Below are 19,263 nucleotides of genomic sequence, written 5' to 3'. Positions count from 1 at the left end.
GTGTAAGGAAACTGGGGATTGGAGATGCATGCTAATGTCTTGTAAGAGGTATGATAACCAAGTAGTTTCGCATATAATTACTGCCATTGCACAATATTTCACTTTAGCATAAGAGTGTGAGACTGTGCTTTGTTTCTTGGTTTTCCAAGAAATGGGGCTATCACCCAATAAAATGCAATACCCAGTTATTGAACGGCGAGTCATGAAGCAACTAGCCCAATATGAGTCAAAATAAGCCGTGAGTTGGAGTTCATTTTAGCTAGGTAAAAGAGCCATTGGCCTATAGCAGTCTTTAGATACCGTAGGAGACAGTGTGCTGCATCCAAATGTGGTTGGCGTGATGCATGCATAAATTGACTCAGGATGTTGACACAAAATGGAAAATCCCAATGTGAACCGATTCCTCATTTCTTGTATCTAAATGTACACATTTACACACCATTCACAACTATATTTTTAAGTCTACTCCTACAATTATTGTAAGTACAACCAAAAGATTTAATAAAACAACTCATGAGATAAGGATGCTATGGTGGCATATGATCACGCTGAGAATAATACAGGATACAGAGATTAAGGATATTTTCGTAAATATGGAGGTTGACACCAAATTCAAAAGGTTGCCCTATAATTAGTATACATAGATATTTTTATGTCTACACTAACACGCGACATCGTCATCAATCCTAATTAAATTCTTCTTTGTTTTTCTCAAAATGAAAACTGGTGCTGATGACCAATGGTCAGACCAATAATAGAATTCGCTCTTGCAGTACTCGCGGCACATTTCGTCAGATTGTGGAAATAAAACTTAAATCGTTTCCCATCACTCAGACAACGACGGTACAAAGAATGTTTACCAGCATAATTAAAGCTTATGCAACGAAGCATGCCATCATGTGGAATGATTAATTAATGCTTCATTTGTTTTGCGAAAAATGCAACAAATGCAACAATTCTGAAAAATATTTTTCAGGAAAATGATAATATTTTCCGGTTTTTAGCTGAAATCTGAAAAAGAATCGGAAAATATCTTCCATCGTTTAGTAAGAAAAATTTACCTTTTTTTTTTTTTTTCAAAATAGATATACATTATTCGACCGCCATTAACTTGCGTACGCGCAGTTGAGGAAATGGGTACGGGAGCTAAGGTACTGGACTGCCTGGGCTCAGGTACATCGAGGCTTGCTGCGAGACCCTGGTGCTCGTGCCCCGGATCCCTGACGCTTTGGCTCGGGTCCATCAAGGTTGGGCCCGAGTCCATGAAGGTCGGGTGAACCAAATTGCAAAAATGGGTCCTTCACACGTTTTCACAGTGCTACACTAAAAAATTCCTCGAGAAGCAGCCTTAACGAGTGAGAAAATTCAGTCTCACGTTTCACTAAACAAGAAGATGATGCACAAATAAACTACTTCTTTCACCTCCTTACTCTTTGTTTCGCTCTACCGTGCTGGATTACTCTGAGAAAGAGAAAGGGAGTGAGCTTGTGCCAGACGACGCATAGAGTTGACCCAATAATATCCATACTATAAAAAGTCTTAAAGTACTAACAATAACAAAATAAAAAAAAAGCACATATACTCTTTGGAAACAAAGTTTAATAAAATGTATAATTGATTATGTTCTCCTTTGCTTAGAAATTTATCAATCTACACCTTTTTGATGATTCGCACTCTTCACCATGAATTCTTCTCCAATTTTTTCATTCCCAACTTGATAGCCAAAAACTAATCCAAGGGTAACTTCATCGTATCTGTAACGCCCCAGAACATCACTCGCAACACGTGTCTTTTTCGAGTATTACTCATAGTTATTATAAGCATGCAGAAGCACAATAAAGCATTCAAAATATTTCATACAAGAAATCACCCGAGTTCAATAATATGCATGTCTTCTCTTTATACAAACATTGGTATTATTACCTTTAATACATCGTTTTAGCAAAACGCTATTACAAAAGTCTTGGGAAGGGTCCGGTTCATCTATTTCCAACACTACTCCTACACCCAAAAACCTGCCAATTCCAAGGTCAAGTTATTCGCTAAGGATCGACAGCATCGCCCATCGAATTGTTGCTGTCACCATCGAAACCCCTTAACGGTCCAACTAACTTACCATTAATATTCAAGTACCAAGCGACAAACCGGTGAGGAATCCACTTTAGGAACCTCACGTCAACTCATACACGTTTTTTGTGAAGAGGGTTGACGACACCCTCTGAACTATCTTATTATGGTTCAACCTTACAAAGTTAGTTTCAACACTGTGAGTAAGTAGATCCATCAACAGTGGGGGTAGCAGCAGTGTGTGGGCCACTCTTAGCCTGGTCTTTTTGCTCGGACCTAAGTGTAGATATATTGAATTGGGGAGGCAATTGGGAACCGGAAAGATTTAAAATCATGACCTCTAGTTCTAATATCATGTAAGATTTTGTAGGATCACTGCCAACTGTTTTAAAAGCTTAAGCTATTATATGAAGGTGTGGTATTAGAGAGGCAAATGGGGCTCGGAAAGATTTGAATTCGGGACATCCTGGAGATTTTGTAGGACCACTGCCAACTATTCTAAAAATTTAAGCTGTTGGATGTAGGCACGATTTAATATTTAATTACTCTAACATTGTTAGCAATATTAGGATATTTAGATATCTCTTAAAGATATTTAAGATATTTCCTAAGATTTTTGTATATCTATTTTGATTATGCATATCATATTTGATTTCCTTTGATTTTCTCTATCTAAGCCTATAAATAGGCTCTCCATGTACTCTTTTCGATATCATCGAATTATACAGAAATTTCCCATATCTTATCTTAAGCATTATTCTTAACTTCGTATTAGAGCCAACGTTCCTAAGCAACCTAGTGCACCGAGTGCACAGTGCACCCTTGCATGTAATGGCAAGGACCACAGTAGTGAAATAAATACATCCCCGCTGCTTGATAGTGTTCATCCAAATACCTCATTCTCGTCTGAGTAAGCACCATGGTGGTCGTGTTACGACGTCGGTGACGCATCGCCAAGTCAAGGTTTCCTTTTTTTCACGGAGGTATTTTTCGACAATGCGAAGTCTTCGCACAATAACTTTTCCCTCAACAAAGTCTGGCTTATTCCGTTTGTTGCAACCATGCCAACCGTATCAACCACGTTTAAGTTACTGTCCTGATAGCAAGGTTGACTGCAAAGGATGCATGTTGGTCGGTTTCAATACCTCCGATTCTCGACTTTTCACTTCTCATTTCGAGAATTCGACGCCACCACCAGACTCGCAGCTATTAGATAAGAAAAATACTAAAATCTTCTCGTCAATGGAAGCTTGGTGCCATCACACCCGCCACCTCGTCTCGGATCCGTTGAGCTTATTTTAATCAAAGATTTTGTGATATTGTTCGGATTATTTTTCAAACTCAAGTTGATTTGTTTCAACTTAACTTGCGTTTGAGGGGATGTTAGCAATATTAGGGTATTTAGATATCTCTTAAAGATATTTTGGATATTTCCTATGATTTTTTTATATCTATTTTGTTTATGCATATCAGATTTGATTGCTTTGATTTCCTCTATCTAAGCTTATAAATAGGCTCTCCATGTACTCTTTTCGACATCATCGAATTATAAAAAAATTCTCATATCTTATCTTCTGCATTATTCTTAACTACTACAATGCGATGGTTTTTTTTTTTCCTTTGTTTGATAGTCCTTTTTTCAGATTTTTCATTATCTAAAGTTTTTTTTTTAAATTCCCCGGAACCTTCAACTGGCTTTTTTTTTGGTTTATTTCCTTATGTTCGTCTGATTTTCTTTTATTCTTTTTTCTAAAATGGCTGACAAGGCTATCACATCATAACTTCCCTCTTCAAAAAATCGATAAAAAAGCCACGTCAGGTTTTTCCGTTAGTCAAATTGGACGGAGTTAACGGAGAGACTTGATTGCACCAATTTGACAAGTTTTAAGACTTGATTGCATATTTTAGAAATTTTTAGGACTCAATTACACTTTCGTGTTAAATTTTAGGACTTCCGGTGTACTTATCCCAAAATATTACCCAAAAGACAGTGAAAAAGTTCATAGAAGTAATTTATCAGTTTAGTATCTCGAAACAATATCTCCCGATCCGGGTGCGATCATACCATCACTAATGCACCGGATCCCATCAAAACTCCGAAGTTAAGCGTGCTTGGGCGAGAGTAGTACTAGGATGGGTGACCTCCTGGGAAGTCCTCGTGTTGCACTCCTATTTTTCGTTTTTCTTTTTATTTTCCTTACCAAAAAAAAAACAATATCTCCCGATCAAAAAACTGCTTTCACTGGAAGAGGTATTAGATTTCACAAGAGCAAGACAATTTAAGAAAGTTCATTTGATACCTTATTATGTTCATAGGCTAATAGTCAAGCTGAATCATTATAGTCGATCTTATTAAGAAACATCTCGAAGAGAATCCTAGAGATTGAAATTCCACCTTGTCAACATACTGTAGGCCTATAGAACTTCAAAGAGGTCTAGAACAAACATAAGTCCATATATGTTGACATATGATCAAACACCTGTAATCCCTTTGGAAATTACAGTTGAGTGCTCAAGAGTTATATTGCAAACTAATGTAGTAAGGAAGATTATGACAGTAAATGTATATGAATTTAGATGAGTTGGATCAAATTTGAGCATCAATACTAAAGCATATTATTGCTTGGGGAAAATTATCCAAAAATTCATAAACCTATCGTGCGACGGCCAATTCAGCCCTAGACTTTTTCAATTGTGTCAATTTATTTCTAAACCTTTTGACAATTTGTCAATTCAGTCCTAAAAATTTCAATTGTGTCAATTTAATCCTAAACCTTTTGAGGATTTGCTAATTTAGTCATAAACCTTTTAATGAATTAAATGTAGTTCTTTCGGCTAATTTTGGTTAGAAATCACTGACGTGGTGGTCTAGTCAGTGCTGGTTGTTCTACGTGGCACGAAGGTGCTGAAGTGGATAATTTTTTATTTTTTAAAATGTTTTCCACTTTTTCCAATTTTTCAATTTTTTATTTTATTTTCTCTATTTTTTTTCTTCACTGGACTGGTGGGAATTCGAAATTTTTTTTGAAAAAATTAAAAAATTATCCACTTTAGCGCCAACTGCACTGTCTGGGACGGCCGACTGTAATTTTTTATCAAAATTAGTCAGAAGGACTGTATTAGCATTTAGGACTAAATCGGCACAAGTTAAAGGTTTATGACTAAATTAACTAACATATAATAGATATGAGTTTTTGGACAATTTCCTCTCATTGCTCGAAAGAAAAGAGTTGCCGAGGCTTATAATAAGCATGTCAAGATAAAATAATTTGTCATTGGTGACTTGGTATGGAAGACTACTCTACCGATTAATAAAAAATAACGAGTTCGGTAAGTAGTCCCCAACTTGGGAAGGGCCACACCAAGTGATCAATGTACTGAGTGGTAAGGCCTATCGATTGACGGACCAAAATGGTATAATATTGTCACGATCGAGAAAGGGAAAATAATAAAAAATCTTTCATCCAACGTTGTGGAAATTGAAGTAGAGTTTGAGTTTTGTTGTAAACCAAGCTCCGAGGGAATGAAAGCTTGAGCGAAATGTCGAAGATGAACCCACTATGAAGGTAAAGGTAAAAAAATTTAGTGAAAAAGTCACAAAAAAACTCCAAATTATACCCATTGCGACTCATTTATTTGGAACCTTTTTTTGTGACATCAAACACTTTAAACTATGTCCATTGTGATATATTTACCCGAAACTTTTTCTTGTGACATAAAAAAATCCAAACTTGTATCTATGTTACACATTTACCTTCCGACAAGGTTCAATTAGATGATTTTTCAGATAAAACAATGTCGTTTTTATTTCATTGAAGCCACGTGGGCGCCATGTTAACACTATTTGTTTATGGCGTCCACGTGGGTAGATTTTTAACGGTTCTCATTTACAGAATTTTGACGAAGAGTAAATGTGTCATACTGGGCATAATTTAGAATTTTGGTGGCTTCTGCCTTAACTTTTATTACCGACAAATAATGAATTTGATCGATTAGTCAGTTTAGTCAACTATAAACAAGGAAATTGATTTAACCAAAAAAAAAAACAAGGAAATTGATTTGAGGGATAATGAGAAATCGATAGGCCATCGGAAGAATCATCGACAACAGGTGAGAGGAGTTATCGGCAATGACTATTGCCAGTCGACAATGCTTAACAATGATCCATCACACAAATTCTACTTAGTGTTGAAATTAAAGGACAAGGAAAATAGCTGCGCAATATTCAAGAAACAACTAGGAAAAACTCTCTCGCTTGGAAGAGATGGCCTCTACCCCTCATGGTGGTAGAAACCCTAATCCCCAAAACCCACCTTAAAACCTAATCCTCTAATATATTTTCTCTGTTCTTCATCCTTCAACCTCCTCCCCCACCCGTGGCGGTTGCTCTGGCTGTTTCTTTTTCGTTGAAGGTGACGTTAGCTCTCCTGGATTGTAGCAACACCAAATATTTTGGTGAGGACCTTCTACTCTTTACAACTCACGGACCTCCTCACGCACTCACCTGCAAGAAACTATGGAGGAACAGAGAGAAGGGGCTATGTACTGCGGCATCTGTCCTGGGGTCTGTCAATGTGATCCAGGTTGATGATAGAAGCTTCACAACATCTAGAGTAGACAAGGTTGTAGCCTTTGACCCAGGTGAAAACATTCACAGCCTTGACAGGGAGAACACTCAAAAGGAGACAATAAACAGAGGCAACTTGGACAAAGGAAAGTCCCCAGCACAGTATCAGGGACAAGCTAAAAGCCAGGGACCTGTCCTGTTACTCACTGGTTCAGGAAATATTCGGGCAGACGAGACTCCTATTCCGGACATGTTGAGGGTTGGAAATCTAAAGACAAAGCCAAAGACCTTTAAGGTCTCAAGTAGCAAGAAATCAAGACGTCAAAAGATTGACCCTATTGCATTAGATGAAATGATGCTTTTGGACACTCCAATCCAGATTTCTGGGAATTCCAACGACTGGGCTTTGGTGGCTAGCCCGAATAAGCCACTGGGGGACAAATGAAGTTTATATGTTGGAACTGTCAAGGGTTGGGCACATCCTTGACAGTCCAAGAATTGAGAGCCTTAGGCTGCGCATGACAACGACTCGCGCCTGAATGTATTCTCGCTCGAAATGATTCTTTTTATTCCGCGCCCGACTGATTCTCGAGTATTTTAAGGCGTTTGTTAACGGCCCAAAATTCCATCCCCGGAATAGAAAAAGAACAGAAATGCGTTTGGTAACGCCACAAAATTTCTTTTTATTAATAATATTTTTAAATATTTTAATATTTCTTTCTTTTTTTTCTTTTCTTTTTTTCTTTTCCTCCTTCTTGGCCATAGCCTGCTCGCCGGCCATGACCGATAAAATATTTTTTTATTGATAATATTTTCATTAAAAGTATTTTTTCTTTTTCTTTGCCATGGCCTGGTCGCCGGCCATAACCGGTAAAATATTTTTTTTATTAAAAATATATATTTTTATTTTTTTTGGCCATGGCCTAGTTGCCGGCCATGGCCGGTAAAATATTTTTTTTATTAATAATATTTTTTATTAAAATAATTTTATTAAAAATATACATTTTTATTTTTTTGGGCCATGGCCGGTAAAATATTTTTTATTAAAAAATATATTTTTAATTTTTTTGGCCATGGCCTGGTCGTCGGCCATGGCTGGTAAAATTTTTTTTATTAAAAATATATTTTTTTCTTTTTTTTTGCCATGGCCTAATCGCCGGCCATGGCCTGTAAAAAATTTTTTTATTAATAATTTTTTTTATTAAAAATATACATTTTTATTTTTTTTGGCCATGGCTTGGTCGCTGGCCATGGCCGGTAAAATATTTTTTTTATTAATAATATTTTTTATTAAAATATTTTTATTAAAAATATATATTTTTTCTTTTTTTGCCATGGCCTAGTCACCGGCCATGGCAGGTAAACTATTTTTTTTATTAATAATATTTTTTATTAAAAATATATTTTTTTTCTTTTTTATGGCCATTGCCGGTAAAATATTTTTTATTAAAATATTTTATTCTTGTCAGATCCAGCGAGGGCGGTCCTCGGGCCGGACATTAGAAGCTAAATTAAAAACCAAGAAAAGGAAGAAGAAAAAAAAATTGATTCTCAAAATTGTTCCCTAATCGAGAAGTTACTTTTTTTTATTCTCGATTCTCGCTTCCAAAATCGATTTCGGAACAATTTTTGACAAAATTGTGCCCAATCAAAAAATTAAACAAACGCATTGCGCTCCCAAACCGATTCTGGAATAAAAGAACAGTAATCAAACACCTGTTTTGGCAAGTTGTCATGCGCAGCCTTAGTGGCTCAAGAAAGGCCTACCGTTCTATTCTTAATGGAGACGAAAAACCAGGAACTAGTAGTACAAAGGCTGAAAAGGAGACTGAATTTTCAAAACTTATTTGTGGTGAACCCAGTAGGTACTGCGGGGGGGTTGGCTCTTTTTTGGAATGATGAAACTTCAATCACAATTGATATGGCTACGCAGGAGTTTTTGGATTTGACGTGTAAGGATTTGGTTTACAGAAACACCACCAGAGTTACTTTCGTCCATGCCCCAACAATCTTCCAACAAAGGGTTCATCTCTAGAACTACTTGACAAACATAAGCCCTTATAACACTCGTCCATGGGTTTGTATGGGCAACTTTAACGAAGTTCTTTATCATTGGGAGAAAGTTGGGAAGAGACCCCCTGAGTATTATCGAATGAATGCGTTTCGAGACTTCCTGAATAACTGTTCGTTAATGGATATGGGGAGCAAGGGCTGTGCTTACACATGGGCTAACAATAGAGAAGGAGCAGAATTTGTGAAAGAGAGACTGGATAGAGTTATGTGCAATATTGAGTGGAGAGTCCAATTCCCTCAAGCTGAAGCTTTCGCCTTGCCGGCAATTGGGTCTGACCATAGTCCTATTTTGCTGTCTTTATTTGCTAATCCAGTTAAACGTAAAAGGGAGTTCAAGTTCGAGGCCTACTGGTTAGAGGACGAAGAATGCGGAAGAATTATAAAAGAAGCCTGGGAGGCTCCAAATCTGGTGGGCAAAAGCCTAGTAGTGAGACAAAGGGCTGTGAAACAAGAGCTAACGAAATGGAGTAGGGAAAAATATGCAAATGGGCAAAAAAAGATAAAAGAGTTGAAGGACGAACTACGGTGCATAACCAATTATCGACACCTCAGTCTAGAGTCACGAAGAGCCCAAGAGTTGAAAAGACACATTGAAGAGATTCGGAGACGAGAGATGTATTGGGGGATGCGATCTCGAATTAATTGGCTAAAGTTGGGGGACAAAAACACAAAATATTTCCATGTAACGACCATCCAAAGGCGACAGAGAAAGAGAATTTCCATGGTGAAAAATCCAGAAGAGATGTGGGTAAGCAACCTGAGCCAGTTGAAGGAGATGATCCAGAATTACTACACTGACTTGTATAAATCAGTAGGAGAGCGAAACTTGCAGCCTTTGCTGGACATTTGCCCCTGTTTGGTAACGGAAGAAATGAATCAAAGTCTAACTAAGAAAGTCACCATGGATGAAGTTAAAACTGCTGTTTCCCAGCTTGGAGCAGCAAAAGCGCCGGGCCCTGATGGTCTCAATGGTCAATTTTACCAACACTATTGGGAAACTCTTAAACAGAAGATTTTTGACGAGGTAGAGGAATTCTTTGCTTCAGGGAGGATGCAGCCAGGCTTAAACGAGACATACTTATCCCTTGTGCCAAAAGTTTAAAACCTAGAAAAGTTAGACCACTTCAGACCCATCAGCCTCTGCAACTTTTCCTTTAAGATAATTTCAAAAATCTTGGCAAATAGATTAAAACCATGGCTTCCAGTCTTGATTAAGGAGGATCAAAGTGCCTTTGTGGGTGGTCGATTAATCCAAGATAATATAATGATTGTCCAAGAGATCCTTCACCAGCTAAGGATTCGGAAGAGGAAAAAACGATTTCAGGTGGTTCTTAAGTTAGACATGAGGAAAGCCTATGACCGAATTGAGTGGGACTTCTTGGAAGCAAGTCTAATGAAAATGGGGTTTGATGAGAGGTGGGTGAATTGGATAATGCAATGCGTGACAACAACATCTCTTAGTGTAAAGTTCAATGGTGAACCCCTTAATTTCTTCCAACCCACAAGGGGAATTAGGCAAGGGGATCCCCTTTCCCCTTATCTATTCATACTGGTTGCTAACTCCCTGTCTATCCTGATGTCAAAAGCGATAGAAGATGAAAGTATTAAAGGGATAAGGCTGAATAGCAGTTGCCCGACATTATCCCACTTGCTATTCGCTGACGATTCTATTTTTTTCCTAGATGGATCAGTGCTGGAATGCCAAAACTTGGCGAATATCTTGAATCAATATTGCTATGCAACTGGACAGGAGATTAATCTGAACAAATCGGGGATTTTCTTTAGTGCTGGCTATCCGCAAAGGCTGAGAAGCAACATGGCGGAAACCCTACGAGTCCCGTAAATTGCAAAAACAGGGAAATACCTTGGAATCCCATCTGATTGGGGAGCATCCAAGAAGCAAATGTTTGCTTGGATATTGGCTAGGGTAAATTCTAAATTAGAAGGATGGAAGGAAAATCTCATGTCAAGAGCGGCAAAGGAACTTCTCATTAAAGCTGTGGTTCAAGCCTTACCTCAATACGCCATGCCGATCTTTAAAATTCCAGCTTCAATATGTCGTGCCATTGAACAGAAAATAGCTCAATTTTGGTGGAGAAGTAACGGCTCAAAATCTGGGCTACATTGGAAGAGGTGGGACGTGCTAAAAACAGGGAAAGATGACGGGGGCTTGGGGTTTAGAGACCTAATGTCCTTCAACAAGGCCATGCTTGGAAAGCAAGCTTGGAGATTAACCCAACAACCCACGACATTATGGAGTAAACTCTTTAAGGGTCTTTATTTCCCTCGGAGGAACTTCATGCAGGCAGTAAAGGGCTTTCGACCTTCTTGGGGATGGCAGAGCCTTATCATAGGCAAAGACGCAATTGCTGATTCCGTTATGTGGTCGGTGGGTACAGGAGAACGTATCCAAATCAGAGAAGATAAATGGTTAAAGAGGGGCATCATAGGAGGACCAGCGAACAGGCATGACCCTAAAATTGTTTGTGAGCTGTTGAACAGAGAGGAAAATGCATGGAGTGAACAGGTGCTTCGGGGACTCTTTGGTGACCAAATAGCAAATGAAATACTAACAATCCCTTTGAGAACTGATGTTTTAGAAGACAAAATTGTGTGGACAGGAACTAAATCAGGTGATTTTTCAGTGAAAAGTGCCTACCATGTCATCAGAACAGAAGCCTCAAAACCGAATAGCAATCAAACATCAACCTCTTTTCAGCCCCCACGGAAGCTATGGAACATAATTTGGCATATGTTATCCCCCCCAAAAATTAAATCTTTTGTCTGGAGTTTATGTCAAAACGCCCTTCCGACTAAGGACAACATGTTTGGTAGAAGAATCATATCTGATCCATTGTGTCCGATCTGTCGAAGCCTCCCAGAGACTAGCGAGCATTTGTTTTTGCTTTGCCCTTGGACGAAGCCTATCCGGAAGAACCCAGCCCTACAAATCAATATTCAAAGCCAAGGTTTGACTAGTGTAGAAGAGTGGCTGTGGAGTTTTGTAAGAAATCAAGGAAATTCACCGAAATTTGAATTGGTCTCAGGAGTCCTATGGCTTATTAGGAAGACACGAAACAATACCGTATTCCGAGTTCTCCGACCAGAATCGTCTAATATTGTCCAATCTGCCCAAACTCTGCTTGAAAATTATGCAAAATGGAATGACAGGGAAAATTTAACAAGGAATCAATGCGACAACCCCCGAGCTCTCAGTACGACGGATCAAGTAAGGAAACCACCGACGAAGGACGCTTTAAAAGTAACTATTGATGGAGCTTACTCTCCCAGCTCAAACGAAGGCGCTGTAGCCTGCATTGTACGCAATACCGCCGGGTCCCTAATTGATGGATTTGCTAGATCGGTGAGGGTTGCATCGGTGTATCAGGTGGAAACTTTAGCTCTTGTCCACGGATTGCGCTTTCTCTCTCCTCGAAGAAGTTTTAAGCTGGAACTCAACTCCGACTGCTTGAGTTTAATCTCCTCTTTGAAGTCAGCTGATCAGCAAGGGTGGGAAGAACGAGCACTATTCATGGAAGCTTCTCATCTGTTGTCTTGCTTTTCGGATATTAAAGTCGAGTTTTGTAATAGGGAGCAAAATAGAGCTGTGGATTGGGTTGTCAAAGCCCAATACACGAATTCTCTCCCTTCGAATTGGATAGCCAATCCCCCCGCAACTTTTTTGGACCTACTATGTTTAGATGCCCCTGCTACGGGCTTTGTTTCTTAAGTTATTAATATTAATACTTTGTGTTTCTAGACCAAAAAAAAAAGGACAAGGAAGATGTGTCGATTTCAATATCAAATGACGGTTCCTGTACCAAGTGACGGTTGGCAAACTAGATGACCTTGGAAGTTCTGCACTTCAAATTCCAGAATTTGTTCTTCATTTTCCTCCAAAAATTTCCTATCCTAGATCAACGCAGAACCCCTTCTTTTTCATATAAAACCAAACTCAACCTTTTTGGTGAAAGATTTTTCACTGTCGGGGGATGGAGCAAGTATAACGAAAACTCTTGATGATAGACAACAAAGAAATTGTGCACAAAAGCTGCCCGTTTTGTAGCATCAAACCGTTAACATCATGTGAGTGCCACAATGATTTGCATTCTGTTTCTTGTAAATTATACCTTATAATTTGAATTACACATTATTTAGGCCACCATGAGATGCAAAGTTCTTTCCCTGTAAAATTCTCTCAAAGCCAGGGAGAATTATAAATCGGGGTCACCACAGATTTGACATGCAGGTATTTGTGGAGAGCGTCCAAACCGAGATCTCTCCCGAAGCCACTCATCTTGTAGCCGCCGTAAGGACAGTCGTTGTCCATCGCAAAGTAGCAGTTTATCCAGATGACGCCCGCTCGGATTGACCTCGAGACCGTGTTCGCTAGATCTATGTTCTTCGTCAGAACCCCCGCCGCTAGACCGTACCTCGTGTCGTTGGCTCTCTTGATCGCCTCCTCCACAGTCCTGCAATCCGTTGTCAAATGATGAATGTCGCACAATATACTTCGATAGTTCTGTATGTTTGTTTTAGCTACATATGGTACTTGCTCGATTGCATTGGAACCGGGTAAGTAATAGTTTCGGGGACCAAGTTTTACTCACTTGAATTTCATGAGCGACATGACAGGGCCGAAAATCTCATCCTTCACGATCAAGTTGTCCTCCTGATGAAACAAGAGAGTTCGACGATAACGCAAAACAGTTTGAAGTTCAGTTTCTCTCAAAATAAAGCTTCATGTTCTTTAAGGAATGTGTTGTGGATTGATAGTGTACCTTGACATTTGTGAAGACTGTTGGCTGAATGCAGTACCCTTTGGTGCCCAGACGCTCGCCCCCTGTCAAAAGCGTGGCTCCTTCTCTCTTTCCATGCTCGATGTAAGAAAGTATCTTCTCAAACTGTTCCTTACTGGCCTGGAATTTAGCGTAATTCGTGTCAGGCTAATTGTCAACCATATGCTTTGTCGCAAAACCTAGCAGGTTCTTGCTACTGCTAGTGTTCGTTCTTACCTGCGGTCCTTGACGGACATTTGGATCAAACGGGTCACCGACCGTCCAAGCCTTCGCCTTTGCCACTAGCTTCTTCTCAAACTCTTCATAGATCCCTTCTTGAACATACACACGAGAGCCCGCAACGCATATTTCTCCCTGAAACAGAGTTGAATCGAGAAACCTTCATGATTTCGAGTATTCGGAGCTTATCTCTGTTTTTGCAATTGCCATATAAAGTTCGGACACTGTACCTTGTTGAAGAGGATACCAGTCAGAGCAAGATCAGTAGCAGTATCTAAATCAGTATCATCAAAGATTATAAGAGGCGATTTACCGCCCAATTCAACCGACACTTGTTTCAAATTGCTCGTCGCCGCGGCCTGCATCACAATGCGTCCTACTTCCGTTGATCCCGTAAAACTGACCTGAAGTGAGGTTTTCACGCGGCATCAGTCAAGCTAAAAACTCACAATCACATAGTCACAGAATTCACCCGATATTATATGGTTCGATAATTGAAATTTTCATGAAAGAAAGAACCTAGAAACATACCATATCAATATCCATATGACTGCTTATCGCTGCACCAGCCGTCGATCCAAAACCAGTTACGACATTGACCACTCCATCAGGAACACCAGCCTGATACAAAGCAAACCAAGATTTAAAGGCAGAAAATTTACTTGAATAATTTTCATGTGTGTCCTCTTTTTTTTTTTTTCCGACAACTGTTTTTTTGAACGATTTTGTTATGGCATAACAAAGATCCAAAATCGTGTTTTCACTTGCTCCCCAATTTCTGTCTTTAATACTTTGATAAGCACCTATGGAACATTATAACTAGAAAGCTTAACTATCACTTGTAGACTTATAAATGACTGAAATTATTTCAATTTGTCTACTGAAAACTAATTCCAAGTAATTAAATTATCTACTTATTAATACAGTTACACGCTAGAAAAGATGACTTTTCTGCTCTCAAAAAGCATCTTTTCTGAGTCGATTGACGTACCTTCTTAGCCAAATGAGCATAAAAGAGAGCCGATAGAGGGGTTTGCTCGGCGGGCTTCACGACCATGGTGCAACCAGCCGCCAATGCTGGGGCGACCTTCATAAAGAACAAGCTGGTCGGGTAGTTCCAGGGGATGATGTGCCCAACCACGCCAATTGGCTCCCGGAGCGTGTACCCGTGAAGGTCACGCGACATCTTCAATACCTCGCCGTGGATCTTGTCAGCTGCGCCGGCATAGTACCTGAGACATGTGGCAGCAAGAGGGATGTCCACAGCCTTGCCTATACTGAATAGCTTCCCAGCGTCAATAGTGTCCAGAGCCGCCAGTTCCTCTATGTTCTCATCGATCAAGTCCGCGAGTTTTGACATGATCCTTCCTCTTTCCTGTTGATGAAATTTATAATCATATGTCATATAATAAACAAAATTCATGGACGTTAGGATTTAGAATGAAATGAGGCTTCCACACAGAAAATTATGTTTTGGAGTTTTAGATAGAACTACAAAATTATGTTTTCTCATGATGATTGACTCATTCGACAAAGTGGTAAAGTTAGTTATGCTGAAATACTTGTTTTCCTAATCTAGCATAAACAACTGTAACATCCAAAATAATATATGTGCAACTGCAGCGTCTAGCAATAAAATTAGAAATATCATTTAATTTTACCATGCACTCTGGCTTCTATGATTGGATCTAAGAATGTCCTTCAACTTAATTTATAATGGAGGTCAATTTTCCTACCAAAGAAAATTTCCCATTTTATATATGACAAGATCATAAATATAAATCAAATCTGACTGGTCCCTAAATTTGCTGATTTCAAAGATGCAAGCAAGAGGAGGAGGGCGGCGTTGACCCTAATATATAAGAGAGGGAAAAATGAAATAAAAATATCTTGTCCATGACTATAGTGGCCGAGATGATGACAACTAAAATACGATTTTGAGCAAAATAATATAAAAATTAATTATGTTGGTAAATATTTTTCAATTTTCCCCCATCTTCTGGGGGCCCCACAACAGTATTTAATGGCCCGTTGAATTGAAAGGCACCGTGGAATCGAGTGATTCTGATTCCGATGGAATAAAAAATTTACAAATTGATGAATTTCCCAAATTGATCTTTTTTTCGTTTGGTTATGTGTCCTTTTTGCTAATTATATTTAATTTTCCGCACTTCCACTTTTGAAAACACATAATACACATTTGTAATTATTTATAACAAAGTATGGGTATGACAAGGAAGAACAGAGAGAAAAAAGAACGGAAAGCACGGAAACCGATTCGCCGAAATCAATTTACTAAATAGGGTGCCGAATTCTAATTTCTAAGCGATTGTTTTGCTCAAGTTATCTCACACAGGCATCCCGGGTAAAATTATAGTGTAATTTCGATAAAATTATGTACATAAGTGAATTTGTGAATTAATTTCTACTGGTATTATCTTCTCAATTTGATGGAATAGGAACCTGTGATAAATAAACACTAGAAAAAGAAGAGAGAAAAAAGGGGGAGAGAGAAAGGAAGGGACGCACGTAGCCGGACATGCGCGGCCAAGGGCCATTATCAAATGCTTGGCGGGCAGCTTTGACAGCCAGATCCACGTCCTCTTTGTCTCCCTCTGCAACTCTTGCTGTCACTCGTTCATTTCTCGGATCTATGGTCTCGAATGTCCTCCCTGTCCATCCAAGTTTCATTCGCCGTCATAACCAAGAAACCCAGAAAGGAATAAAAAAAACAAGAAGAAGGAACCGACGAGAACAAGAATTTGTGGGGACTGCGAGTTTTTCTATGGTCAGCTGCAATACGGCGTGTGTAAGATTCTCTCAAGGCCAATCTTGATTCAGATGGTCGATGCTCTGTTTTTTTCTGTGCTCCGAACAGAGCAGTGAATTTCACTCATCGAAAACAGAACTGCTCGAATGAGAACTTTACTTTTCTTTTTCTTTTCTAGAAAAAAAGGATAAGCTAGCAAGAGCAGAGAACTTTACGAGCACATCTGCCTGAGAGAAAAGTGCGGTGAGACACGACAAAACCGTGCAACGAATCTTCATCAAGGCAGTGCAAAAACTTGACAAGAAGCCGGTGAATTCTACCTTTGACGGAATCGACGAACTCGCCATTGATGAAGAGCTTGGTGAACTTGATCTCCGGAACAAGTTCATCATAAGTCTTCAGGCTCCCGTTTGTATTGCTCTGGTTCTCTGCCATCTCTCTCTTCTCTGCACTCAAACTCTCTTCACTCTTTTGGGAGCAGGAGGGAGGAAGGAGGTCCCTTTAAATAATATATCGTCGTTTTCCTTCGCGCAACACGTAGGGGTATTTTGGGAAGAGAAACTTTTGTGGCAATATTTATATATTGCTCATAGGTGACAAGGGAGGAAAATCAGTCACCAACGCCATTGGTCAAATTCAACGCCGGCTCGCAATTCGTGTTCACAATATTTAATTATCGGTAAAATTGTTAGCCGCACAAAATCCTTTCGAGAGTTCAAGACACCGGTCAAAATTGATGCGAAGACAAATGTAAATCGGCTAGATTTACGTGTTGGTTTCTTTTATCACCATGCAAATGATATGTCTAGCGGCCGGCAATATCATGACATTTTTTTTTCTCCTTTTTCCACTCAAGGATGGAGTTTCGTTATTATATGGTCATTGAAAAGTTTTGATCTCCACATGCGGTATTTATGATGTAATAATTGTATAAACATGACGATGATTGAGTTCTTAATGATCCACATTTTTTTTTTGTCATACTTAATGATCCGTATGAATATTGCGGAAAAGGACAAAACTCTTTTAAGTACAACTTAACAAAATCATTTTAGGTTCCGTTTGTTTTGCGGAAAATGGATGATTTAAAATATATTTTCCTAAAAATAATTATTTATATCGCTTGAAATACTTGATCAATGAAAAATTTTTCATTATCGATAATTATTTATGTCTAAATATTTTCGTAGATAATGAAAAAAAAATTGTTCGTTTATTATTTGTTAAGCGAAACAAGCGATTATTTTAAAAAAAATATATATTTTTTTAAATCATTCATTTTTTACGAAAGAAACAGTACCGTTAATGACGACGTACTTTTAGTTAGGATGGGTGACATGAGATTCAAATAACGAATTCATCTTCTTTTTTTTTATAAAAAAGTAAGGCATGATCAATACGTGTGTAGTCACGCCTCACGTGTTGACCCTGCCTTCTTTTTCCTTCATTTATATATATGAAATTATTTGAGGTTTAGAAGTCAGAGAAAATCAATTAATAGATTGTTTTTTCCCTTTTATTTTCATAATAGATTATCATTTGAATCAGAATACTTAATCTCAGTACAACAAACACATGACATTTATTGTAGAGATAAAAAGACTTACAACTTTGAAATTAATGTGTGGAGTAACTTTTATATTTTGCTTTTTCTGATGCAAGTGTTTTGAAATTAACATCTTCTGTAAATCTTATGGTGGAAGCATGTTGACTTATTTTCCCTTTTAAACACTTGAAAACTTCTAAAATATACAAATAGTAACATGCTAATTCACATATAAAATTGCACAAGTTTTAAAATTTAGAATAACATTTTAAATGTCGGCAGAAAAGAAATAGATTGCTTTTCACTATTTAGAAGCCAAAACAAATAAACTCTAATTAATTATTCAACTGTGACACAAGGGTAAGAAAATATACATCATTGAAAAAGATTAACGGGCAAAAGAATGCGAGTATCGCATGAAATAGTCGATAAGTAAAATGAAAGGAGGGAAAACTTTCAAATGAATAATTATCGGGCTTTTTTAATGATTAAATGAATGCATTTATGTTTTGTAGAGTCATGGATTAGGCGTATGACATAGATTTGGTGAACTAACTCACTATCATGATACCTTCGGTTGTGATACACATTTATGTTTAAGGCTTGATCTACATAAAATAAACGATTTAGTGGGGTCCTTTCTCCACTATATATTATACTTCAGTATTTTTCTCCCTAATATTTTTTTTATCAGCAGCCCTACAAGTAGAGTGGTAAGAAAAATAGAAAGAAATCAAGAAAACTAAATGCAAGCCGGCCATAGAATTGGGTCAGAGCGAGCTAAAAAGCATGTTCAAATTGTAGACAAGCACGGATCACCTTATCTTTACTTAAAATATATTTTTGTACACCGAATAGCACACATTAGTTTCTTTTCGAAAGTGACCCAAAAAAAATTATTTTCGAAAAATAATCAATTGAACACTGCGACTAACCAAACGGGCAAAGTAATTTCGTCGAGCCGATCCATGCTTCAAGTGCTTTGATTTTGGTAATTAGTTCGATTTGAATTATAAAACTGCAATAGAAATTTTGGTCTATAAGTTTTTTATTAAAAAAACTTTATATAATAGATCTATGCTCCATCTTCCACCGTTTTAAGGTAGGGCATGCATAACGAAGGGAATTAAAGGGCTTAGCTAGGAGCTGATAAAGTTGGGTACAGAAGGTTCCATTTGGTAGCCAAGATAAAAGTCAGGACGGGATAAATTTCCGGGTTTTG

At 38.2% G+C, this 19,263-nt stretch overlaps 1 protein-coding gene and 1 non-coding gene across 2 annotated transcripts; one reads left to right on the top strand and one right to left on the bottom strand.

Annotated features, from left to right (window-relative positions):
- Window positions 1–4,118: 4,118 nt before the first annotated feature.
- Window positions 4,119–4,237, top strand: LOC115666571 (5S ribosomal RNA). The gene has a single exon (XR_004003917.1). It is a non-coding gene; the product is annotated as a 5S ribosomal RNA (ribosomal RNA).
- Window positions 4,238–12,711: 8,474 nt separating this feature from the next.
- Window positions 12,712–16,980, bottom strand: LOC115666347 (aldehyde dehydrogenase family 2 member C4-like). The gene is made up of 9 exons (XM_056307758.1): window positions 16,816–16,980; window positions 16,255–16,397; window positions 14,717–15,100; window positions 14,257–14,346; window positions 13,956–14,129; window positions 13,723–13,860; window positions 13,489–13,626; window positions 13,318–13,379; window positions 12,712–13,179 (listed from the first exon to the last, which is right to left on the bottom strand). The coding sequence occupies exons 1-9, from the start codon at window positions 16,928–16,930 to the stop codon at window positions 12,906–12,908; spliced, it is 1,518 nt and encodes a 505-aa protein (XP_056163733.1). The 5' UTR covers window positions 16,931–16,980; the 3' UTR covers window positions 12,712–12,905.
- Between the last annotated feature and the right edge of the window lie 2,283 nt (window positions 16,981–19,263).

The sequence above is a fragment of the Syzygium oleosum genome, unplaced genomic scaffold (assembly GCF_021117445.2).
Source record: "Syzygium oleosum isolate NSW1041296 unplaced genomic scaffold, Sole_v2.1 Sole_v2.59, whole genome shotgun sequence".
Classification (NCBI taxonomy): Eukaryota; Viridiplantae; Streptophyta; class Magnoliopsida; order Myrtales; family Myrtaceae; genus Syzygium; species Syzygium oleosum.
The sequence above is the reverse complement of the archived record's forward strand: the minus strand, read 5'-3'. Positions and strand labels throughout refer to the sequence as shown.